We start from the raw sequence: 27,758 nt of genomic DNA, 5'->3' as shown, positions 1-27,758 counted from the left end.
CCCAGAAAAGCAACCCAAGTCTTCGAAAGGAGGTAGGAAAAAATATAAAAGACAAAAAAAGGGACAAAAGAGGGAGGGACAGAGTTCCGTCCCGGGAAGGGAGTTGTAAAAAGAGAGAAGTTTCCAAACACCAGGAAACCTTCTCACTGCCGAATCTGTGCCGAGCCTTGGAAGCACAGAGGGCAACATTACAGGGAGGAAAAATAAATAATTAAAACCTGCACATTGCGAGCCCTATGGTAACTCCTCCAGCGGAGAAGCAGCGCAGACGCCTGCATCCGCCATTAGCAAGCGGGGGCTGGGCAGGCAGGCACGGCGCGGGCTGCATCGTAAGAATCTGGCCTGAATACCCTGAGCGCTATCTGAGCGAAATAATTTGGGCTAGTAAACCAGACTGTGGGATATCTACCACGCGAAAAGCCAGCCCTAACCTATGACACTGCCAGGCCTGCGCACAGAACAAAGGACTGAACAGAGATAGCCAGCGGCAGACCATCCCCCTCCGGTGATAGGCAGCCAGAGCCAGAAGGGGACAATCGCAGCCCCAGAGAGACATTATCTATAAAACTGTAAGCAGGCTTCTTTGCTAACTAAAACTTCTTGGGGGTCTGGACGGTCAACATCTGCCTGAGAAGGTGTGCCGGTGCACAACTAGATAACCGAGAGGCGGGGAGGCGATAAGTCGCAGCAATCACGTGCGCAAAACATCTCATCACCTGAGCTGCTCGGATCTGGGAAGGGCACAAAACGCAGGCCCAACTGAGAGTCTGCGCCTCTGGGGACTACCCGAGTGCCTGAACCTGAGCGGCTTGGACCTGGGAAGTACAGGCAGCCCAGGGCCGGCCGCGGATGGTTCCCGGTGGAGCAACCTAGAGCCTGAGCAGCGTGGGCAGAGAGGCCACATGCGCCGTGAAGGGGGGGCAGACCCAGTGTGGCTGAGGCACTACGAGCACACGACAGTGTTATTTGTTTGCAGCATCCCTCCCTACTTCCCCTCAGCGCGACTGAACAAGTGAGCCTAAAAAAAAAAAAAAGTGTCCTCCACCGTCCCCTTTGTGTCAGGGCGGAAACCAGACACTGAAGAGACCAGCAAACAGAAGAAACTATAACAGAGGGAACCGCCTTGGAAGCTACAGGCAATAGATTAAAACGCTGTGGTTACTACTATCTACATAGGAAGGGGCCTATAGATCTTGAGAAATATAAGTCGGACCAAGGAACTAGCCAAAAATGAACTGAACCCACAATACTCACAACAAAACCGGAGAAAGTCCTAGATATATTTTTACTATTTGTACGATCATTCTTTCTTTCTTTTTTTTTTTTTTAATTATTAAAAAAATTTTTTTTAATTAAAAAAAAAATTTAAGTCCTCTATTATTTCTTTAATTTCCACTTTTATAACCGATTACTTTGTAAAAAAAAGAGAAGACCCTATTTTTTTTAAAGCAAACTTCATATATATTTTTTTATATAATTTTTTTGACCTTTTTTTCCCCTTCTTTTCTTTAACATTGTATTTTTGAAATTCCAAACTCTACTCTAGATTTTTAATTTTAGCTTTTTAGTATTTGTTATCAATTTTGTACCTATAGTTTTTTTTTATATATAATTTCTGTGACCCTTTTTTATTTTTTATTTTTCTTTTTCTCTGTTTCTTTCTCTTCTTCTTTTAAATAACATTGTATATCTGAAATTCCAAACTCTACTCTAGATTTTTAATTTATGCTTTTTGGTATTTGTTATCAATTTTGTACCTGTATTTTTTTTTTTATAATTTATGCGACTTTGTTTGTTCTTGTTTTTTTTCTCTCTCTCTCTCTCTTTCTTTTTCTTCTTCTTTTTTTAACATTGTATTTTTAAAATTCCAAACTCTACTCTAGATTTTTAACTTTTGCTTTTTGGTATTAGTTATCAATTTTGTACCTATATTTTCTTTATAACTTTTGCGACCTTGTTTGTTTTTGTTTGTTCGTTTTTTCTCTCTTTCTTTTCCTTCTTCTTTTCTTTAACATCGTATTTTTGAAATTCCAAACTCTACTCTAGATTTTTAATTTTTGCTTTTATGTATTTGTTACCAATTTTGTACCTTTAAGAACTCAATCTTCAGTACCCATTTTTCACTAGGAAGTGAGATTACTGGCTTAACTGCTTTCTCTCCCTTTGGACTCTCCTTTTTCTCCACCAGGTCGCCTGTGTCTCCTCCCTAACCCCTCTCTACTCTACCCAACTCTGTGAATTTCTGTGTGTTCCAGACGGTGGGGAACACTTAGGGAACTGATTACTGGCTGGATCTGTCTCCCTCCTTTTCATTCCCCCCATTTATCCTCCTGGCCAGCTCTGCCACCTTCCTCCTTCTTCTCTTCTCTGTATAACTCTGTGAACAACTCTGAGCGGTCCAGTTGTGGAGTGCACATAAGGAAGAGATTACTGAATAGCCCACTCTCTCCTCTACTGATTCCACCTCATCTCATTCGGGTCACCTCTTACTCCCTCCTCACTCTTCTCTTCTCCATATAACGCTGTAAACCTCTCTGGGTGAAACAAGTTTCAGGGCAAGACATGCCAAGCAAATTCTCCAGCAGCAAGGAACACAGCCCTGAGCTCCAAGATACAGGCAGCCCAAAGTCACCCCAAAACCATAGACATCCCATAACTCATTACTGGACATTTCATTGCACTCCAGAGAGAAGAAATACAGCTCCACTCACCAGAACACCGACACAAGCTTCCCTAACCAAGAAACCTTGACAAGCCACCGGTACAAACCCACACAGAGTGAGGAAACGCCACAATAAACAGAACTCCACAAACTGCCAGAATACAGAAAGGACACCCCAAACTCAGCAATTTAAACAAGATGAAGAGACAGAGGAATACCCAGCAGATAAAGGAACAGGATAAATGCCCACCAAACCAAACAAAAGAGGAAGAGATAGGGAATCTACCTGATAAAGAATTCCGAATAATGATAGTGAAATTGATCCAAAATCTTGAAATCAAAATGGAATCACAGATAAATAGCTTGGAGACAAAGATTGAGAAGATGGAAGAAAGGTTTAACAAAGACCTAGAAGAAATAAAAGAGAGTCAATATAAAATGAATAATGCAATAAATGAAATTAAAAACACTCTGGAGGCAACAAATAGTAGAATAACAGAGGCAGAAGATAGGATTAGTGAATTAGAAGATAGAATGGTAGAAATAAATGAATCAGAGAGGATAAAAGAAAAACGAATTAAAAGAAATGAGGACAATCTCAGAGACCTCCAGGACAATATTAAATGCTACAACATTCGAATCATAGGAGTCCCAGAAGAAGAAGACAAAAAGAAAGACCATGAGAAAATACTTGAGGAGATAATAGTTGAAAACTTCCCTAAACTGGGGAAGGAAATAATCACCCAAGTCCAAGAAACCCAGAGAGTTCCAAACAGGATAAACCCAAGGCAAAGCACCCCAAGACACATATTAATCAAATTAACAAAGATCAAACACAAAGAACAAATATTAAAAGCAGCAAGGGAAAAACAACAAATAACACACAAGGGAATTCCCATAAGGATAACAGCTGATCTTTCAATAGAAACTCTTCAAGCCAGGAGGGAATGGCAAGACATACTTAAAGTGATGAAAGAAAATAACCTACAGCTCATATTATTGTACCCAGCAAGGATCTCATTCAAATATGAAGGAGAAATCAAAAGCTTCTCAGACAAGCAAAAGCTGAGAGAATTCAGCACCACCAAACCAGCTCTCCAACAAATACTAAAGGATATTCTCTAGACAGGAAACACAAAAACGGTGTATAAACTCGAACCCAAAACAATAAAGTAAATGACAATGGGATCATACTTATCAGTAATTACCTTAAACGTAAATGGGTTGAATGCCCCGACCAAAAGACAAAGACTGGCTGAATGGATACAAAAACAAGACCCCTACATATGTTGTCTACAAGAGACCCACCTCAAAACAGGGGACACATACAGACTGAAAGTGAAGGGCTGGAAAAAGATTTTCCATGCAAATAGGGACCAAAAGAAAGCAGGAGTAGCAATACTTATATCAGATAAAATAGACTTTAAAACAAAGGCTGTGAAAAGAGACAAAGATGGTCACTACATAATGATCAAAGGATCAATCCAAGAAGAAAATATAACAATTATAAATATATATGCACCCAACACGGGAGTGCCGCAATATGTAAGAAAAATGCTAACAAGTGTGAAAGGAGAAATTAACAATAACACAATAATAGTGGGAGACTTTAATACCCCACTCACACCTATGGATAGATCAACTAAACAGAAAATTAACAAGGAAACACAAACGTTAAACGATACAATAGACCAGTTAGACCTAATTGATATCTATAGGACATTTCATCCCAAAACAATGAATTTCACCTTTTTCTCAAGCGCACATGGAACCTTCTCCAGGATAGATCACATCCTGGGCCATAAATCTAGCCTTGGTAAATTCAAAAAAATAGAAATCATTCCAAGCGTCTTTTCTGACCACAATACAGTAAGATTAGATCTCAATTACAGGAGAAAAACTATTAAAAATTCCAACATATGGAGGCTAAACAACATGCTGCTGGATAACCAACAAATCACAGAAGAAATCAAAAAAGAAATCAAAATTTGCATAGAAACAAATGAAAATGAAAACACAACAACTCAAAACCTGTGGGACACTTTAAAAGCAGTCCTAAGGGGAAAGTTCATAGCAATACAGGCATACCTCAAGAAACAAGAAAAAAGTCAAATAAATAACCTAACCCTACACCTAAAGCAACTAGAAAAGGAAGAATTGAAGAACCCCAGGGTTAGTAGAAGGAAAGAAATCTTAAAAATTAGAGCAGAAATAAATGCAAAAGAAACAAAAGAGACCATAGCAAAAATCAACAAAGCCAAAAGCTGGTTCTTTGAAAGGATAAATAAAATTGACAAACCATTAGCCAGACTCATCAAGAAACAAAGGGAGAAAAATCAAATCAATAAAATTAGAAATGAAAATGGAGAGATCACAACAGACAACACAGAAATACAAAGGATCATAAGAGACTACTATCAACAATTATATGCCAATAAAATGGACAACGTGGAAGAAATGGACAAATTCTTAGAAAAGTACAACTTTCCAAAACTGGACCAGGAAGAAATAGAAAATCTTAACAGACCCATGACAAGCATGGAAATTGAAACTGTAATCAAAAATCTTCCAGCAAACAAAAGCCCAGGTCCAGACGGCTTCACAGCTGAATTCTACCAAAAATTTAGAGAAGAGCTAACACCTATCCTGCTCAAACTCTTCCAGAAAATTGCAGAGGAAGGTACACTTCCAAACTCATTCTATGAGGCCACCATCACCCTAATACCAAAACCTGACAAAGATCCCACAAAAAAAGAAAACTACAGGCCAATATCACTGATGAACATAGATGCAAAAATCCTTAACAGAATTCTAGCAATCAGAATCCAACAATACATTAAAAAGATCATACACCATGACCAAGTGGGCTTTATCCAGGGATGCAGGGATTCTTCAATATCCACAAATCAATCAATGTTATACGCCACATTAACAAATTGAAAAATAAAAACCATATGATTATGTCAATTGATGCAGAGAAAGCCTTTGACAAAATTCAACACCCATTTATGATAAGAACTCTCCAGAAAGCAGAAATAGAAGGAACATACCTCAACATAATAAAAGCTATATATGACAAACCCACAGGAAACATTATCCTCAATGGTGAAAAATTGAAAGCATTTCCTCTAAAGTCAGGAACAAAACAAGGGTGCCCACTTTCACCATTACTATTCAACATAGTTTTGGAAGTTTTGGCCACAGCAATCAGAGCAGAAAAAGAAATAAAAGGAATCCAAATTGGAAAAGAGAAAGTAAAACTCACTATTTGCAGATGACATGATCCTCTACATAGAAAACCCTAAAGACTCCACCAGAAAGTTACTAGAACTAATCAATGATTATAGTAAAGTTGCAGGATATAAAATCAACACACAGAAATCCCTTGCATTCCTATACACTAATAATGAGAAAACAGAAAGAGAAATTAAGGAAACAATTCCATTCACCATTGCAACGGAAAGAATAAAATACTTAGGAATATATCTACCTAAAGAAACTAAAGACCTATATATAGAAAACTATAAAACACTGGTGAAAGAAATCAAAGAGGACACTAATAGATGGAGAAATATACCATGTTCATGGATTGGAAGAATCAATATAGTGAAAATGAGTATACTACCCAAAGCAATCTAGAGATTCAATGCAATCCCTATCAAGCTGCCAACGGTATTCTTCACAGAGCTACAACAAATAATTTCACAATTTGTATGGAAATACAAAAAACCTCGAATAGCCAAAGCTATCTTGAGAAAGAAGAATGGAACTGGAGGAATCAACCTACCTGACTTCAGGCTCTACTACAAAGCCACAGTTATCAAGACAGTATGGTACTGGCACAAAGACAGAAATATAGATCAATGGAACAAAATAGAAAGCCCAGAGATAAATCCACACACATATGGACACCTTATCTTTGACAAAGGAGGCAAGAATATACAATGGATTAAAGACAATCTCTTTAACAAGTGGTGCTGGGAAAACTGGTCAACCACTTGTAAAAGAATGAAACTAGAACACTTTCTAACACCATACACAAAAATAAACTCAAAATGGATTAAAGATCAACGTAAGACCAGAAACTATAAAACTCCTAGAGGAGAACATAGGCAAAACACTCTCCGACATACATCACAGCAGGATCCTCTATGACCCACCTCCCAGAATATTGGAAATAAAAGCAAAAATAAACAAATTGGACCTAATTAATCTTAAAAGCTTCTGCACAACAAAGGAAACTATTAGCAAGGTGAAAAGGCAGCCTTCAGAATGGGAGAAAATAATAGCAAATGAAGCAACGGAGAAACAACTAATCTCAAAAATATACAAGCAACTCCTACAGCTCAACTCCAGAAAAATAAATGACCCAATCAAAAAATGGGCCAAAGAACTAAATAGACACTTCTCCAAAGAAGACATACAGATGGCTAACAAACACATTAAAAGATGCTCAATATCACTCATTATCAGAGAAATGCAAATCAAAACCACTATGAGGTACCATTTCATGCCAGTCAGAATGGCTGCGATCCATAAGTCTACAAGCAATAAATGCTGGAGAGGGTGTGGAGAAAAGGGAACCCTCTTACACTGTTGGTGGGAATGCAAACTAGTACAGCCACTATGGAGAACAGTGTGGAGATTCCTTAAAAAACTGGAAATAGAACTGCCTTATGACCCAGCAATCCCACTGCTGGGCATTCACACTGAGGAAACCAGAAGGGAAAGAGACACGTGTACCCCAATGTTCATCGCAGCACTGTTTATAATAGCCAGGACATGGAAGCAACCTAGATGTCCATCAGCAGATGAATGGATAAGACAGCAGTGGTACATATACATAATGGAGTATTACTCAGCCATTAAAAAGAATACATTTGAATCAGTTCTAATGAGATGGATGAAACTGGAACCTATTATACAGAGTGAAGTAAGCCAGAAAGAAAAACACCGATACAGTATACTAACGCATATATATGGAATTTAGAAAGACGGTAACAATAACCCTGTACGAGACAGCAAAAGAGACACTGATGTGTAGATCAGTCTTATGGACTCTGTGGGAGAGGGAGAGGGTGGGGAGATTTGGGAGAATGATGTTGAAACATGTTTAATATCATGTATGAAACGAGTCGCCAGTCTGGGTTCAATGCACGATACTGGATGCTTGGGGCTGGTGCACTGGGAAGACCCAGAGGGAGGGTATGGGGAGGGAGGAAGGAGGAGGGTTCAGGATGGGTAACACAGGTATACCTGTGGCGGATTCATTTCGATATTTGGCAAAACTATACAATATTGTAAAGTTTAAAAATAAATTAAAATAAAAATATTTATTCCTAAGTTATGTTGCCCTGTTTACAGCATCAAACCTTACTTCTATCACCACTCACATCCACAGCTGGGTGTTGTTTTTGCTATGGCTCTGTCTCTTCATTATTTCTGGAGTTATTTCTCCACTGATCTCCAGTAGCATATTGGGCACCTACCAACCTGGGGAGTTCATCTTTCAGTGTCCCATCTTTTTGCCTTTTCATACTGTTCATGGGGTTCTCAAGGCAAGAATACTGAAGTGGTTTGCCATTCCCTTCGCCAGTGGACCACATTCGAAATCAGATTGAATGTTTTCTTTGCACCCAAAGATGGAGAAGCTCTATATAGTCAGTGAAAACAAGACTGGGAGCTGACTGTGGCTCAGATCATGAACTCCTTGTTGCCAAATTCAGACTTGCCAAATTGAAGAAAGTAGGGAAAACCACTAGACCATTCAGGTATGACCTATATCATATCCCTTATGATTATACAGTGGAAGTGAGAAATGGATTTAAGGGACTAGATCTGATAGAGTGCCTGATGAACTATGGATGGAGTTTCGTGACATTGTACAGGAGACAGAGATCAAGACCATCCCAAAGAAAAAGAAATGCAAAGAAGCAAAATGGCTGTCTGAGGAGGCCTTACAAATAACTGTGAAAAGAAGAGAAGCGAAAAGTTAGGAGAAAAGGAAAGATATTCCCATTTGAATGCAGAGTTCCAAAGAATAGCAAGGAGAGATAAGAAAGCCTTCCTCAGTGATCAATGCAAAGAAATAGAGGAAAACAATAGAATGGGAAAGACTAGAGATCCCCTTGAGAAAATTAGAGATACCAAGGGACCATTTCATGCAAAGATGGGCTCAATAAAGGACAGAAATGGTATGGACTTAACAGAAGCAAAAGATATTAAGAAGAGGTGGCAAGAATACACAGAAGAACTGTACAAAAAGATATTCATGACCCAGTTAATCATGATGGTGTGATCACTCACCTAGAGCCAGACATCATGGAATGTGAAGTCAAGTGGGCCTTAGGAAACATCACTATGAAAAAAGCTAGTGGAGGTGATGGAATGCCAGTTGAGCTATTTCAAATCCTGAAAGATGATGCTGTGAAAGTGTTGCACTCAATATGCCAGCAAATTTGGAAAACTCGGCAGTGGCCACAGGACTGGAAAAGGTCAGTTTTCATTCCAATCCCAAAGAAAGACAATGCCAAAGAATGCTCAAACTACTGCACAATTGCATTCATCTCACACACTAGTAAAGTAATGCTCAAAATTCTCCAAGTCAGGCTTCAGCAATACGTGAACCGTGAACTTTCAGATGTTCAAGCTGGTTTTAGAAAAGGCAGAGGAACCGGAGATCAAATTGCCAACATCCACTGGATCATGGAGAAAGCAAAAGAGTTCCAGAAAAACATCTACTTCTGCTTTATTGACTATGCCAAAGCCTTTGACTGTGTGGATCACAATCAACTGTGGAAAATTCTGAAAGAGATGGAAATACCAGACCACCTGACCTGCCTCTTGATAAATCTGAATGCAGGTCAGGAAGCAACTGGACATGGAACAACATACTGTTTCTGAATAGGAAAAGGAGTACATCAAGGCTGTATATTGTTACCGTGCTTATTTAACTTATATGCAGAGTACATCATGAGAAATGCTGGGCTGGAAGAAGCACAAGCTGGAATCAAGATTGGAGTTGCCAGGAGAAATATCAATAACCTCAGATATGTAGATGACACCACCCTTATGGCAGAAAGTGAAGAAGAACTAAGGAGCCTCTTGATGAAAGTGAAAGAGGAGAGTGGAAAAGTTGGCGTAAAGATCAACATTCAGAAAACTAGTATCATGGCATCTGGTCCTATCATTTCATGGCAAATAGACGGGAAGCAGTGGAAACAGTGGCTTTATTTTGGGGGGGCTCCAAAATCACTGCAGCTGGTGACCACAGCCAGGAAATTAAAAGGACACTAACTCCTTGGAAGGAAAGTTATGACCAACCTAGATAGCATATTAAAAACAGAGACATTACTTTGCCAGGAAAGGTCCATCTCATCAAGACTATGGCTTTTCCAGTAATCTTGTATGGATGTGAGAGTTGGACTATAAAGAAAGCTGAGCACTGAAGAACTGATGCTTTTGAACTGTGGTATTGGAGAAGACTCTTGAGAGTCCCTAGGACTGCAAGGAGTCCAACCAGTCCATCCTAAAGGAGATCAGTCCTGAGTGTTCATTAGAAGGACTGATGCTGGAGCTCAAACTCCAATACTTTGGCCAGTTAATGCGAAGAGTTAAAAAGACCCTGATGCTGGGAAAGATTTAAGGCAGGAGGAGAAGGGGATGACAGAGGATGAGATGGTTGGATGGCATCACCAACTCAATGGACATGAGTTTGGGTAAACTCTGGGAGCTGGTGAACTCAGGGTAAACTCAGGGACAAGGAGGCCTGGTGTGCTGCAGTTCATGGGGTCGCAAATTGTCAGACACGACTGAGCGACTGAACTGAACTGAACTACGTTGCCCTCTGTTGCCCTGGGCTACCCCCACATTAGGAGAGGTTCTGACCACCTTTTGTGACAGTCTTAGCTGACTTATTCTATTCTCAGCCTTTATTCTAACACGGTAGCCCTCACAGGCACAGACAGAAGGTTTGGCAAATGGTCATTTAATTCCCATTTGACAAAGGTAGTATTTATTTTTGTCTCAGAGGTTGTTTAGTATTGAATTAGACATGACATTGTGTTCAGTACTAATCACTATAGCTACATTTTGAACACATTCATGTCATGTTGGTATTTAGGGAAAATAATTTTTCTCCTGACCTAATAACTTTTCTGTGCTTCATTCCTAAGAAACTGGAAAAGACATTAAAAGTAAATATCTACTGAGTATATGATTTACAAATGCTTGAGTGTGTGTCTAACTTTAATTCAAATCTGGGTCCTGTTCTTTGTGACTTATGTGGTCCTGGAGAAACCACCTTCTTTTCCCGAGTCTTGGTTGCTTCTTCTGTAGTCAGGATTTCAGTTCTGTGGCAAGAAGCAATTAAATAATATATGCAAAGAACTGACGCAGAACCTGCATATATTGTGCTTTTAATAAGTGGTAGTCATTTACCTCGGAGAAGGCAATGGCACCCCACTCCAGTACTCTTGCCTGGAGAATCCCATGGATGGAGGAGCCTGGAAGGCTGCAGTCCATGGGGTCGCTGAGGGTCGGACACGAATGAGCGACTTCACTTTCACTTTTCACTTTCATGCATTGGAGAAGGAAATGGCAACCCACTCCAGTATTCTTGCCTGGAGAATCCCAGGGACGGGGGAGCCTGGTAGGCTGCCGTCTATGGGGTCGCACAGGATCAGACACGACTGAAGTGACTTAGCCTAGCCTTAGCCTAGTCATTTACCTTACATGATTAGTATTTTGGGCAGAGACTTTTCTGGAAATCTTTATATGAAGCCAGAGTGGCTAAATAACTATTTTAAAATAACTCTTATGTACACTTACCATCTTCAGCCCAGACACCACCTTGAAATTCATTAACACATCAAATTGCCTCTTGGTATTCTACTTGATGGTCAACAGATATTTCAAATATTCCAAGTCAAACTTTATATATTTCTTCATTTTTAATGCAATAACACTTCACAGCTAATCCATCAGTAAATATTTGCTTTACTTTCAAATATACCCAGAATCCAACCTCTCACCCATCCACTGAGACCACCTTTGCCTAAACCTCCATCATCTCTCACCTGGATTTTTCCAATCGCTTTCTGATTTCTCCTTCTGCTTCTGACCTTAGTGTACTCCATCTCAACAGATACTCACCCTCTGCTCTTCACACAAGAACAAAGGCAATACTTTTGCAACTTGTAAATCATATCACTTTCCTGCTGAGAGCTCACCAGAGACTCACCTTCTATGTTGTTATGAGATTTCTGTCTACCACTGACCTGTTCATGGTGACTGATGTTTGCCCATTCTTGGCGATCATCTGCTCTGCTTCCTGCCACACCAATTTCCAGGCTATTCTGCCCATATACAAGATGCACTGTCAGTCTAGGACTTTTCTTGGCATGTGGTTTTCCTTCCTGGGGAAGGAAAGGTTTGCCTTTTCCCCATTACTATTGAGACCAGCTCTTATATCACCTTAAGTTCAGTTCAGTTCAGTTGCTCAGTCATGTCCGACTCTTTGCGACCCCATGAATCACAGCACGCCAGGCCTCCCTGTCCATCATCATCTCCCGGAGTTCACTCAAACTCATGTTCATCGGGTTGGTGATGGCATCCAGCCATCTCATCCTCTGTTGTCCCCTTTTCCTCCTGCCCCCAATCCCTCCCAGCATCAGAGTCTTCTCCAATGGGTCAATTCTTCACATGAGGTGGCCAAAGTACTGGAGTTTCAGCTTTAGCATCATTCCTTCCAAAGAACACCCAGGGCTGATCTCCTTTAGAATGGACTGGTTGGACCTCCTTGCAGCCCAAGGGACTCTCAAGAATCTTCTCCAACACCACAGTTCAAAAGCATCAATTCTTTGGCGCTCAGCTTTCTTCACAGTCCAACTCTCGCATGTGGTCTCACATGACCCCTGGAAAAACCATAGCCTTGACTAGATGGAGCTTTGTTGGCAAAGTAATATCTCTGCTTTTCAATATGCTATCTAGGTTGTTCATAACTTTTCTTCCAAGGAGTAAGCGTCTTTTAATTTCATGGCTGCAGTCACCATCTGCAGTGATTTTGGAGCCCCCAAAAATAAAGTCTGACACTGTTTCCACTATTTCCCCATCTATTTCCCATGAAGTGATGGGACCAGATGCCATGATCTTAGTTTTCTGAATGTTGAGCTTTATGCCAACTTTTTCAGTCTCCTCTTTCACTTTCAACAAGAGGCTTTTTAGTTCCTCTTCACTCTGCCATAAGGCTGGTGTCATCTGCATATCTGAGGTTAATGATATTTCTCCCAGCAATCTTGATTCCAGCTTGTGCTTCTTCCAGCCCAGCATTTCTCACGATGTACTCTGCATATAAGTTAAATAAGCAGGGTGACAATACACAACCTTGATGTACTCCTTTTCCTATTTGGAACCAGTCTGTTGTTCCATGTCCAGTTCTAACTGTTGCTTCCTGACCTGCATACAGGTTTCTCAAGAGGCAGGTCAGGTGGGTCTGGTATTCCCATCTCTTTCAGAATTTTCCACAGTTGATTGTGATCCACACAGTCAAAGGCTTTGGCATAGTCAATAAAGCAGAAGTAGATGTTTTTCTGGAATTCTTTTGCTTTCTCCATGATCCAACAGATGTTGGCAATTTGATCTCTGGTTCCTCTGCCTTTTCTAAAACCAGCTTGAACATCTGGAATTTCACGGTTCACGCATTGCTGAAGAATGACTTGGAGAATTTTGAGCATTACTTTACTTGCGTGTGAGATGAGTGCAATTGTGCAGTAGTTTGAGCATTCTTTGGCATTGCCTTTCTTTGGGATTGGAGTGAAAATTGACCTTTTCCAGTCCTGTGGCCACTGCCGGGTTTTCCAAATTTGCTGGCATATTGAGTGTAGCACTTTCACAGCATCATCTTTCAGGATTTGAAATAGCTCAACTGGCATTCCATCACCTCCACCAGCTTTGTTCATAGTGATGCTTTCTAAGGCCCACTTGACTTCACATTCCATGATGTCTGGCTCTAGGTGAGTGATCATATCATTGTGATTATCTTGGTTGTGTTCTTTTTTGTACAGTTCTTCTGTGTATTCTTGCCACCTCTTCTTAATATCTTCTGCTTCTGTCAGGTCCATAACATTTCTGTCCTTTATCAAGCCCATCTTTGCATGAAATGTTCCCTTGGTGTCTCTAATTTTCTTGAAGAGATCTCTAGTCTTTCCCATTCTATTGTTTTCCTCTATTTCTTTGCATTGATCGCTGAGGAAGGCTTTCTTATCTCTCCTTGCCATTCTTTGGAACTCTGCATTCAGATGCTTATATCTTTCCTTTTCTCCTTTGTTTTTTGCTTCTCTTCTTTTCACAGCTATTTGTAAGGCCTCCCCAGACAGCCATTTTGCTTTTTTGCATTTTTTTCCCATGGGAATGGTCTTGATCCCTGTCTCCTGTACAATGTCATGAACCTCAGTCCATAGTTCATCAGGCACTCTATCTATCAGATCTAGTACCTTAAATCTGTCTCTCACTTCCACTGTATAATCATAAGGGATTTGATTATCACCTTAAAGGCTAACAATTTTCAAAGTGTGGTTATAGACCCCTACTGTGCATGCCTGCTTAGTCACTCGGTATCACACTCTTTGCAACCTCATAAACTGTAGCCTACCAGGCTCCTCTGTCCATGGGAGTCTCCAGGCCAGAATACTGGAGTAGGTTGCCATGCCATCCTCCAGGGGGTCTTCCTCACCCAGGGATGGAACTCACACCTCATGGATTGCAGGTGGATTCTTTACCACTTGAGCCATCAGGGAAGCCCACACAGACCCCTAGGGGTCCTTGTTATCTCTTTTGGAAGTTCACAAAGTCAAAATTATTTTCATAAAATACTGACATGTTATCTAACATTTCCACTATGATTATTATTTAAAGAAAGCTGCAGTAGCCACTTTTGATATGAAACATCATTTTCACTTGAAGGAATGGCTGACAAACTATAGTTCTTAAGAATGTGAAATTTGGCAGAGATTTTCACAATAATAAACAAAATGAACTTGTTGCATCAAGGAGAATAACTGATAAGACTTGAGGTCAATAATAAATTTTAAGCTTTTAACTTTTATGCTAAAGTTAAAATTTTGGAAAATTTATGTCTGCTATGATGAGCTTGATAACTCAATTTTTAAAGACTTTTATGATAGGAAACAGAGAAAGCAATGGCAATCCACTCCAGTACTCTTGCCTGGAAAATCTCATATATGGAGGAGGCTGGTAAGCTGCAGTCCACGGGGTCGTTGAGTTGGACACAACTGAGCGACTTCCCTTTCACTTTTCTCTTTCATGCATTGGAGAAGGAAATGGCAACCCCCTCCTGGGTTGCCAGAGCCTGGTGGGCTGCCATCTCTGGGATTGCACAGAGTCGGACATGACTGAAGCGACTTAACAGCAGCAGCAGCATGATAGGAAAAGTAATGTTATTACATTCCAATGTGTATTATATAATAAAGTAGATCGATATTTGGAAAATGTGCATAGCTAAAAGAATTTTTCTAACACCCAATACATGATATTCCAAACCATGCACAAATAAAAGACCCATTCAAAGTGCAAGTTCAGTGAATATAAATAGAATTGAATATGAAAAATTCACTGATATGTCTTGACATTTCATAGATGACAGCTTTCAAATGCCACCCTGCCCCTTTCTTGTCCTCAAAGAGTTAAACTGATGAGAAAGCCATGGTCTTCCCCCTTTGGCATCTGGGAAAGTTCAACCACACAGACCCTGGCCATCATCTTGGATTTTTTGTCCAAGTCCTACCTCAAAACCATAAGGCCAGGCAGAGCCAGCTGCCTTTTCTTGTTCTGTCACAAACCAGGAAAAATTCTGCCTGGAAGCCTGCCCTTCTGTTCACAGAAAGTGTCATTATGTGAACAATATATACATTTTCATACCCTCCTGATGCTTGTATGGCAGCATGAATCTCAACAGTTGCATCAAATATTGAGTCAAGAGTTGACCTCAGTCCCTCTGGGCAAATTACAAAACACGTACTGCTGTTAACATGTAACAAGCTAGTCTTGTTGATTTTTGATGTATCATCAAAGAAAAATATCACAATTATCTATTACGGCTATTAAAATAGGCCTCCCTTTTTGAACTATACATGTGCTTCATACAAGATTTCCTTCATGTTCTCCAACCAAACAACATAACCCGACAGATTAAGTGCAAAAATGAGAATCCAACTGTCTTCTCTTGTCAGACACTGAAGAAACCTACCACATCCTAAAACAATACCACTCCTCTTCCTAAACATTTTTGAAAATAGTTAATCTTTATAAAAACTTTTACTTATGTCACTGTATAGCACATTCACTATTGTTGTTTTAAGTGAATCAATAAATTTACGAAGTCACACCTTACTTTCCTAATATGGCAAATATTGATACTTAAATCTCACATGAAGGAGAACTCACTGGACTCCTCAGTGGTTCTGAAGACTGTAAAGGGACCTTGACACTGACAAGTTTGAGAAGCACCGGGTCTTTGCTCAGCTGTCACCCTGCCAGGACAGTCTTATTGATCTCAGTCCTTCATGCTGAGACCAGCCCTCCCCGACTCTGACTCCTTCTTTTCTGTCCCTTCCCCTCCCAGGCACTGAGCACCACGGCTGGTTGCCCCATATATTATTGTCCATCTTCACTCCACAGGGCACGCATGCAGCATGGCAGGGGTTTATCTTTTACGCACAGAAGTATCTCTAGTTTTTAGAGCACTCTGAAACACTGACACACAAAAGGCACTCATTTCCAATTTGTGAAATGGACAAATAAGGGAACAAATCAAAGAAGAAAACAACGAATGAATAAATTTATAAATATTTAACCTCTCTGTCTTTTAAACTGAGGTAAAAATCAACTACCTGATGGTTTTCATATGCAACAATAGTTTCATTAAAAAAGATCCTATTATGTAATACAATATGTAAATGGGAAAAGATTTTGGAAAAGAAGAGGTATATGTATATGTGTAACTGGAACAGCTGTACATCTGAAACTAACACAACATTATTAATCAGCTATAATTCAGTATAAAATAAAAAGTAAAAAAGAATAGGTTTTATTAGCAATGATTCCTGGAATTATGTGGTATCTTTAATATCTGAGAGGCATGGTTGTAAATCACTCTCTTTATTGTTTACCATTTAGAAATCAATATTCCCAATAGAATTAATTAAAAATATATCATTAATATGTTTACTTAATTTCTATTGGTTTAACCCTGGGTAACAGGGGAATGTACTGTGTTTAAGTAGCTAAGCAAGGGGTATCATAATATTTGCAAATAATAAAACAGCAGCCAAAGTGAAGGAAATAATAAAGTTGTTTTGGAAGTTGAGAAATTTTAGCAATATTGCAATCTTTTTGTGATCCAAATTTGCATGTAAACTGATAATACTGTTTAATTTCCCAAGCACAAAACTTAGAGCCATTTTCCAGAATTATCTATTTGTGTTTTGGGGAGAAGATAAATTCAACCCCTATAAAAATATCACAAGGTTTACTCAGCTCCTCCAAAGTGAGTGACTTGCTGGTAATTTGGGTCTTGTAGAATCTACATTTCATGGTGATAGGAAAATTTTTCAGAATTTAGATCCAAGAATATTTATGTCAAGAGGTACAATTATAAAATAAAATCTGGATTTTAATGAGGGTAAGAAGATCAAAGAAAAAATAGAGTGTTTATTGCATTTATAAAACACTAAAAAATGCTTCCACATGCTTAAGTTTTACTGCTGGATTAATTAAGGGGAATACTTTTTTTTATAAACCAAATCATTTTATACAAATTTCACTTGAAAATTCGTTCAATTAAACACACAAAAAATTACTTTGCTAATGAAATTGGCCTAAATTCAGCCTCAATTCACTTCCATAGGGCCTGCTTCAATCAGGCTAATCTTCTAACCTCCTTCTTGATGGGACCCAGCAATGCCACTTGGGGCTTCAGACTGGTCATAGTCTGGGGCTGGTTTGTGCCACTGCCATCACACTTCATGATTAAATTAAGAGTGCTTTAAGTCCTACTGATGCTAAGCTTTTATATCTGCTTTCCTAACGAACTGTATGGTCTTTCCTGGTGGCTCATTGGTAAAGAATCCACCTGCCAATTCAGGAGATGCAGGTTCGATCCCTGGGTCGGGAAGATCCCCTGGAGAAGGAAATGGCAACTCACTCCAGTTTTCTTGCCTGGAAAATCCCATAAACAAAGGAGGCTGGTGGGCTACAGTTCATGGGGTGGCGAAAGAATGAGACACCACTTAGCAACTAAACAACAAACTCTTCGTGTTTTCTGATTAACCACTCTTCGATTTTTGATCTCTGTGCACAAAGCAAATTTTTAATTATATGTGTGATTTCTAACCCCTGGCTCTGTCTAGGATTTGGACAGCCCTGAGTCCAGCTGTGTTTGTTTAGCCACTCACCTTAGCCCTCCCGGCACTGGCCTCTGCTAGTCACAAGCCTGCAAGGTCCCCATGTGTCAGTTATAGGATGAGGTTAATGGGTAGCTACTTACAATAATATAAATTTTAGGAGAAAAAACAACAATGTTCTCTAGAGTCATTTTGTATAACAATGAGTTTCTTTTCTGACTTCACCAATATGTCTCTAAAATAAAGTCTATATCCTCTGCATGATAAACAGTGAGCCCAGGAGATTTTTTTCCAGCCAAAAAATCACATGAACTGCTCTTCTCAGGCACAGCTAAGTATAATAGGGATAATATTATAAATACACCAGTTTTCCATATTAAAATGAAATAGAGGCATCTATACTAGAGACAGAAGTGCTAACAAAGATATAGCTGCAAATTTTCTAGCTTTCTATCTTTTTATCCAAGTTTTTAAAGTGCTACCCTATCAACCCCATCTTAATGAAAAGACTTTTTCTTCCTGATTTGAAAGATCATTTTATTGTCTAGGAATTTATACTGGGAGAATGCTTTTTTGTTTGTTTCATTAAAATACATACCAGCTTAAAACCTGAAATATGCTTTCAAAGTCAGATACTTGGCTGTGCAAAAGTAAATCCACTTTTAATTAGTTAATATATTTTATTATAAGAGACTTAAGTACAAACACCAAATGTACTATATTGCTATTTTAGGTCCTCAGCTTAAAAATATGAATAAAATACAAAGATAAATGTTATGATGCTGCCTGATTTTTAAAATATTTTTTAGGAAGTTTGATTTGTTATTTCTGATAGGAGAGTGATATAGCAGGAGATCTAATATAATCTGTAGTTCATCAAAATTGTAGTGATGTATCTCTGTGGAAAATATACAGAGACCAGAGTTATAGGTTTGGGGCATAAATTCCCTGTGTGCCACTAAGGACCTTCACAGGACAGTTCACTTGAAATGCAGTAACTTCACTCCTCTCCTCTGTAAAATGAGAATAGTTTGTATTCCCTTTAATTAATACAGTTATTAGTATACCCAAACTTTATAATATGTGGTTGTGCTTAGCTGCTCAGTCGTATCTGACTCTTTATGACCCCATGGACTGTAGCCCGCCAGGCTCCTCTGTCCATGGGTATTCTCCAAGCAAGAATACTGGAGTGAGTAGCTGTTCCCTTCTCCAGGGAATCTTCCCAGCCCAGGAATTGAACCCAGGTCTCCTGCATTGCAGGTGGATTCTTTACCATCTGAGCTACCAGGGAAGCCCAAGAATACTGGACTGGGTAGCCTATCGCTTCTCCAGGGGAACTTCCTGACCTAGGAATTGAATTGGGGTCTCCTGCATTGCAGGTGGATTCTTTACCAGCTGAGCTCCCAGGGAAGCCCTTATAATGTACAGGTAAGGGATTTTCATGTTTTTAGTCATGTTAGCATTATTTCCCAGTTGGGCCAAAAATGTAAGATCATAAGCAAATTACTCAGTCCTTATTTCACTTTTCACTCAATTAAGTTAAAAGATTGAAAGACAAGCTCTTTTCTACCTTTAAAATTCTAGGCTTTCATTGATGATTCACTGCTGTCAGCCCTTGCTTTCTGTGATTGATCAGAATTTTATTCCTGGAGTCTTTGAAAGTAAAGAAAATATGTATGTTAATTAGAAATAATGTACAAAGCTGAAACAAATACCTGATATATTGCTGGCTTTGATTCAACTTCTTGGAAAGATATTTCAAAGCTTTTTGGCTTGGAAAAGTAGAATAAGAAATGAACGCAGGGTATTCTGTTTCTTCACAAGGTACAGGGCAGCTGGAATTGTGTGTTCCCACTGTACACAATCCCTTAATTTCAATGTGGTCTGAAATGAAAATTAGGATATTTGGAGAAAAGATTATTTCACAGTGGGGAGGACAGAGCTTTTAAAAATTTTATCATTTCACTTTCACTGTGCAAGAATACTGGGGTGGATTGCCATTTCCTTCTGAAGGGGATATTTCTGACCCAGGGAATGAATCCACATCTCCTGCTTGAAGGCGGATTCTATACAGTCAGAGCCTTTAGGGAAACTCCTATGTTTAAAACAGTGGTTAACAAGTTCAATCACTGCTTCTTTAAGAAGTGGTATTTATATTCTGTTTACATTTTAGTATAAATACAGCAAAGAAGACAATCATAGGGTTTAACCTTGGATTCATGGTGTCACTGGATTCATATCTTTGTTAGAAGTAAGAATTTCTTACCAGAAAGTCTCGGGGCTTATTTTCACAAGAAATTAGACATTTGGATAAAAGATGGAAAGTTTTTGTGACCTTACGTCACCTTGAGAGGAACTTAGAAACATCATCTTGAAAGTGAGTGACACAGGTTTAAACGAAATGTACTCTTGGGCTTGTCTCAATAAAGATGGTGCGCATCGTGCTGTGGGCTGCTGAGGTCCTCGGGTCCGGGGATGCTGTGACTTTCTCACTCAGTTCCCTGTCCTCTGGCTTCTCCTCAGCAACCACACCACCCATGTGAGTGTGTCGGGAAGGGAGTGGTGTTTGCCCACAGGCACTTTTGGACCAGTGCCGGGGCCCATCTCACTGTTCTTTGCTTTCAGCAAATGTTCCAGTTCTTGTTTTCCTTGTGGTTTTGTTAGTGAAACTCCTTCCTGTGAATCCTTTGTTCACCAAGACCTTGAATAAGGACCAACTTTGGGCTTGTTCTCTAGATTCTCCTATTGATACTCCTCTGAGCATGACTTTTGTAGGCATCCCCTTGTTCTGAAAGATGACTGGCAGTAACCTCCATGTTTTCCCTACACACACACACACACGCACACACATATACATGTACAGGCACATACATGCACACGCACACACACATGCACTCCTCTGATCCCATTTTCCCATAAAACTCCCCCAAGAAGTAACTACATGCATAATGTTTCCCCAAACTTCACATTCATCCTTTTTCAGGGATAGGAAATGACAAGAAATTTGACAATGTAACTTTAACTCTTCACTTAGTAATGTGACTTCTGCATATTCAGCTTGTAAAGCTGTTTAAAAATATAAGATCATTTGTACCCATGCCCATTCCATGAAATATTTTACAGCCATTCAAAGGAGTCTCTGAAATCTTGTCCTGCTGTCCTGGAGATATTTCTGCAACAGGTTAGACAAGCAAGTTTCATAGAAGGGTATATAGTATGATTCCATTTTAATAAAATAACCAATGACTTAAAATCATAAATAGAAAACTATATTTGTGGAGAAAATTATGGTAGAATGTGCTGGAGTGTTAACATTGGTTGAGAGTTAAGGTAAGAGATATATAAGTGAAAAAATGCTGTTTAAGAGGAAGCTGTCCCCAGTATGTGTGTCATGTACGTTGTGATTCCATTTATGTAAAAACTACCCATACACACTTCTGTATAAGTTACATATAGTGAAATGAATGAGGAAAAGAATGGTCACCTAAATTGTGACAGTAATTTTCAAAGTGATGCTATTGCTATTGATTTTCAAGTGATTCTTTCCTATTCTGTAATGTTTGAACTAATCACAACAAGCGTGATTTATGTATGTAAGAAGAAAACCCAACAAAGCTACTTTCATTATAAAAATGTTTACAGTTGAAAAAAATTAGAAGTAAAAACCACAGCTCTCTTACTTTGATAGTGCATATCTTTGATTCAGATGTATTTTGAAATAAGAAAGGCTTTTCATTGTGTTTTACTGTGTAAGCTATTGTTATTAAATTTAAGAACATTGAAAACCTACCTCTTATAGTCTCTTTTTTTTTTTCATTTCTGAACTATCTATAGTATGATTTAGAGTCTTGTATGATTCTGAGCAGCTTTCATATAAATCTTGAAAATAAAGAAATAAATTAAGCCACTTACCAAGTATAGGAGACACACAGTTGTAAAACTTTTGTAGGTCACACTCTATCCCATTTCCTTAAAAATAAAAAGGGTAAATATAGAGACTTTACATTTTATGAAATGAGTGAAATAATGACAAAAACACTCTCCATCTATCATTTTGCAAAAGCTAGTATGAAAATACAATACCCAATGAAAATGCACACTGGGAAGAAGAAAATAATGTTTTTGTTTCCTCCATGTTTCTTTCCATTTGTCCATATCACTTAAAATCTTAAGACTCTGATGCTAGAAAAGATTGAAGGCAGGAGGAGAAGGGGATGACAGAGGATGAGATGGTTGGATGGCATCACTGACTTTATGGACATGAGTTTGAGCAAGTTCCAGGAGTTGGTGAAGGGCAGGGAAGCCTGGTGTGCTGCAGTCCATGGGGTTACAAAGAGCTGGACGTGACTGAGAGACTGAACTGAACTGAAAGTAGGAATAATAATTTTCAACTGTTCATATCTTTGGAATTTAAACTCGCTTTTACATTTATCATCTCATTTTTTTTCTACAGTAATTGTAAGATGTGCAAATCATCGTTTTACAAATGAAGAAACCAAGTTTCAGAAAGTGGCTTGCCTAAGCAGGTAGGGGGCTTAGACTTATCTCTTCACCTTCTGTCCAGCTCCCTATATCCATTGATTTAAATATACATAAACCCACGCACCTGGTGGGGCTGCCTGTCTAGTGGTAGGATGGGGCAGGGAAGTAGCACTCTGTGGAGCACCTGCTGTGAACCTTGGGAAAGAATCAATCTCAATCAGAACTGGGTTTCATCCCAGGCTGATTCTAAAACTTCAGTCTTTTCACCTTAATGCAGCACTTGTCTCTTGCTATAACCCATGCATCTCTGGGGTAAGCTCAATGTTTATTCAATGGTCCTGAAAACAAACAACAGAGAACATCACTTACAGTCTGTGGAGAAGTTCAGCTGACAAGGGGGAAGTGTGCTTTGTGAAGAAGTGAAAATACAAAAGAAAAGTCTACTTTGAACACTGAGTCTATAAGAAGTTTCTCTTACCACACTGTGGCTTACTTCTTGAATGATATTTCTCTCATTACCAAGAAGTAATGCTTAAGCAAGCCACTTTCTGAAACTTGGTTTCTTCATATGTAAAATGGTGATTTGCACACCTTACAATCACCGTAGAAAAAAATGAGATGATAAATGTAAAAGTGAGTTTAAACTCCCAGGTGGCTCAGTGGTAAAGAGTCTGCCTGCAATGCAGGAGATGCAGGTTCAATCCCTGGGTAGGGAAGATCCCCTGGAGGAAGGCACAGCAACCCACTCCAGTATTCTTGCCTGGAGAATCTCATGGACAGAGGACCCTGGCAGGCTACAGTCCACAGGCTCGCAAAGAGTCAGACAGGACTGAAGCAATGGGACATATACACATCAAGAACGATGAAATTTTGGAAATGACCCACATCTGAAAGGCTGATTTTTAGAATTGCCTCTACAATTTGCTACTGGGAGTTCTTCAGCTAGTTCATTTAATGTGTATAAATCTCATTCCTCATCTGTAAGCAGACTTAGAGGTATAACTAAGGATCAAATCAAATAAGCTATGTTTCTGCAAGCACCCCAAAGTTTGTGCACATGTCATGCTTTGTGTTTTACGTTTCATTTTGCCTAGTGTCTGATTCTTATTAGTTATTTCATCTTTGTTTTGTTTTGTCAGAAATGATACATTTTAAAACTGTAACATTATTTTTCATATATCAATTTAGACCCTTTCCTGTAACTTTGGAATTTTCTGTAATTAGGAATGAGAATCAGAGCCAGAATTAGCAGTTTTTTATAGAATGCCAGTTTTGGAGGAGCCACAAGACCAAAAATAAAAATTCTGGAAAGAAGGAAGTGACGATTCTCAAAATTTCTGAGAAGCCGTCTGCCGAGTTGCAACCCCTGTTATAGGGGCAGTATTAGCATGTTCATGTGTGAGTGTGTGTGTGGTGTGTGTGAGTGTTTGTGTGTGTGTGTGTGTGTGTGTGTGTGTGTGTGGTATGTGATGGGCCATCTCATGGGGAACTGGTAAACTTGTAGGACTAGACTGGTTCACCGCTTAAATCACTCTACACTTCTTCATAAATACACTGGAGAATAGGGTGAAGGAAATCTGAATAGAAATATCTGGCTGTTACATGGAGTGAGTTCTGTGTCAAGCAGTTTTGAGACCACCTGCATACTCACTCCCCTGTTATAACTTGTCAGGCCATGCAGGTTGGATACATCTTGCTGCTCCTTACTTTCCAGGAGCTGCAGAACTTAAGTGCAAGGCCAGCTCCATCCACCCTGCTCCAATGCCCTGTCCGGGGCTCGGCTCAGACATCCGTGGCTCTGAAAGCATTCAGATTGGATGCAAAGGGAGACTACAGAGTCTTTCTAACAACAACAAAAAGGTCTCAACAAGGAAATATTCAGCATTGGTAAGATGATCTACTGTTTCTTTCAAACTGAGAAAAATCTTGATGAGCAGCTTAAAAGCACCCAATTGAAAATGTTGAAATCAGATTTGGGGACCGGCTCAGACAACACAAGGCTCTTTTCTTTTCTAGATATCCCTGCTAGGAGACTTATTTGTCAGGTGGATGGTTTTCCAGCATAGAATTACTTAAGAATGTGAAACAGCTTTCTGATACATTTATTTCCATGTTTCAGATTAAGTAAAGAGTTACAGAACAGGACACAGCCTCTATTTACCAGGAAGAAGGAAAGGCAGACATCCGCACTGCTTCTTGATGTGCCAAGCTTTGCATTCCTGCAAGCAGCCCGAGGTGCTATAGGTCCTGAAGTTCTGCAGTTTCATGTGGGGATTGCATTCTCCCCAAGGGTATTCCTGATGGACTGTCTTAAGACAAAATAAACACCCGGGTCAGGAGATCTGTCTGACTCAATATATCCCTTTCCTTTTCTCTCAAGCCTTTGATATTCTTTAGTTGACTACATTTGTCCACTATGCCTACTCTATTAACCTGAAAACCCCTGAAGTTAAGTCTACTGTTTGCCCTTTAGTATCCGCCCTAAATGCTCTGTGTTGTTCAGTCGTTCAGTCGGGTCTGACTCTTTGCGACCCCGTGAAGTGCAGCATGACAAGCTTCCCTGTCCTTCACCATCTCCTGGAGTCTGCTCAAACTCATGTCAGTTGAGTCAGTGATGCCTGTACCTGTAGTGAATCAATAAAATCAGACAAAGTGCTCTAAAACTGAACTCCTACAAGGAAAAAAAAATTTATTGATATATTTTAGCATATTCATCAACCCACTCACAAAATGGCAACCAAAATTATACACACAAAAAGATCCTTTAAAACAGAATCAAAACATGAGACTAGACTTATGGTTGCCAAGGTTGGGAGAAAATGGGCTGAGAGTTTGGGATTAGCAGATGCAAACTAGTATATATATAGAATGGATACACAACAAGGTCCCACTGTATAACACAGAGCTATATTCAATATCCCGTGATATATCATAATGGAAAAGAATGTATATATATATATAGATAGATAGATAGATATGTATAACTGAATCACTTTACTGTACAGAAGAAATTAGCACAACATTGTAAATCAGCTAAACTTCAATTAAGAAAAGATCCTTTGGTGGTGGTTTAGCCCCACCAAAGATCCTTTCAGATCAGATCAGATCAGTCGCTCAGTCGTGTCCGACTCTTTGCGACCCCATGAATCGTAGCAGGCCAGGCCTCCCTGTCCATCACCAACTCCCGGAGTTCACTCAGACTCACGTCCATCGAGTCAGTGATGCCATCCAGCCATCTCATCCTCTGTCGTCCCCTTCTCCTCTTGCCCCCAATCCCTCCCAGCATCAGAGTCTTTTCCAATGAGTCAACTCTTCGTATGAGGTGGCCAAAGGACTGGAGTTTCAGCTTTAGCATCATTCCTTCCCAAGAAATCCCAGGGCTGATCTCCTGCAGAATGGACTGGTTGGATCTCCTTGCAGTCCAAGGGACTCTCAAGAGTCTTCTCCAACACCACAGTTCAAAAGCATCAATTCTTTGGCGCTCAGCTTTCTTCACAGTCCAACTCTCACATCCATACATGACCACAGGAAAAACCATAGCCTTGACTAGACGGACCTTTGTTGGCAAAGTAATGTCTCTGCTTTTGAATATGCTATCTAGGTTGGTCATAACTTTCCTTCCAAGGAGCAAGCGTCTTTTAATTTCATGGCTGCAGTCACCATCTGCAGTGATTTTGGAGCCCAGAAAAATAAAGTCTGACACTGTTTCCACTATTTCCCCATTTATTTCCCATGAAGTGATGGGACCGGATGCCATGATCTTCGCTTTCTGAATGTTGAGCTTTAAGCCCACTTTTTCACTCTCCTCTTTCACTTTCATCAAGAGGCTTTTCAGTTCCTCTTCACTTTCTGCCATAAGGGTGGTGTCATCTGCATATCTGAGGTTATTGATATTTCTCCCGGCAATCTTGATTCCAGCTTGTGCTTCTTCCAGTCCAGCGTTTCTCATGATGTACTCTGCATATAAGTTAAATAAGCAGGGTGACAATATACAACCTTGCCGTACTCCTTTTCCTATTTGGAACCAGTCTGTTGTTCCATGTCCAGTTCTAACTGTTGCTTCCTGCATACAAATTTCTCAAGAGGCAGATCAGGTGGTCTGGTATTCCCATCTCTTTCAGAATTTTCCAGAGTTTATTGTGATCCATACAGTCAAAGGCTTTGGCATAGTCAATAAAGCAGAAATAGATGCTTTTCTGGAACTCTCTTGCTTTTTCCATGATACAGCAGATGTTGGCAATTTGATCTCTGGTTCCTCTGCCTTTTCTAAAACCAGCTTGAACATCAGGAAGTTCATGGTTCACATATTGCTGAAGCCTGGCCAGGCAATATGGTAATGTTTTCTTTATATTATTTCACTTAAACCTCAAAGTAACTGTGATTTGGCCACCTGATGCGAAGAGCCGACTCATTGGAAAAGACCCTGCTGCTGGAAAAGATTGAGGGCAGAAGAAGATGGTTGGATGGTGTTAGAGGCTGAGATGGTTTGATGGCATCACCAACTCAATGGACATGAGTTTGACCAAGCTCTGGGAGACGGTGAAGGACAGCCTGGAATGCTGCAGTCCATGGGGTCACAAAGAGTCAGACACAGCTGAGTGACTGAACAACAACAGAGTAACTGTGAAAGGAAACACTAGCCCTTGGCCCTCAGTGTGCAGAGAGGAGATGGAAATTCAGGAAGTTAACCCAGAAAATTACAGAGCAAGGGGCTGGAAAGTGGAAACCTGTTAGACACTGGGATTCTAAGACCTGCTCTGCCCATTGACTTTTTCCTTCCTACAAAGTCCTGTTGAGAAAAAGTACAGTTCAGCCACATGGGCTTCCTTTTTAATGTCCATTTTCAACTCAAATAAAATTCAAAGTTGACTTGGGTTTGCTGGGCTTCCCAGCCCTCACTTAAACTGTATCTGTGAATTTGCTGTTTTTGAGGCTCCCAGTAATGGAAAAGTATCTGAACTGAAACTGTTGAATTTCTGGCGATGTTTGAAATGCAGGAGAGAAAAGAGTTTCTAATGAAATGTGTTATTATGTATTTATGGGGTCATTACCCCACTGAGGGACACAGCCTCTATTTATCAGGAAGAAGGAAAGGCAGACACCGGCACTGCTTCTTGATGTGCCAAGCTTTGCATTCCTCTGATTAGCTGGGGGTCAGAGATCCCTCAGACTCTGAATTTTGTGATTATATGTAC

At 39.7% G+C, this 27,758-nt stretch overlaps 1 protein-coding gene across 1 annotated transcript in view; it reads right to left on the bottom strand.

Moving 5' to 3' along the window:
* ASIC5 (acid sensing ion channel subunit family member 5) overlaps nt 1-27,758 on the bottom strand; it is a 49,160-nt gene that overhangs the window by 3,871 nt on the left and 17,531 nt on the right. Inside the window, exons 6-8 of the mRNA XM_061383877.1 lie at nt 24,725-24,872; nt 21,994-22,050; nt 19,797-19,965 (exon numbers count right to left, since the gene is read on the bottom strand). Coding sequence (XP_061239861.1) covers nt 19,797-19,965; nt 21,994-22,050; nt 24,725-24,872 — 374 coding nt within the window. The remainder of the gene's footprint in view (nt 1-19,796; nt 19,966-21,993; nt 22,051-24,724; nt 24,873-27,758) is intronic.

This window comes from Bos javanicus, chromosome 17 (genome assembly GCF_032452875.1).
Source record: "Bos javanicus breed banteng chromosome 17, ARS-OSU_banteng_1.0, whole genome shotgun sequence".
Classification (NCBI taxonomy): domain Eukaryota; kingdom Metazoa; phylum Chordata; class Mammalia; order Artiodactyla; family Bovidae; genus Bos; species Bos javanicus.
The sequence above is the reverse complement of the archived record's forward strand: the minus strand, read 5'-3'. Positions and strand labels throughout refer to the sequence as shown.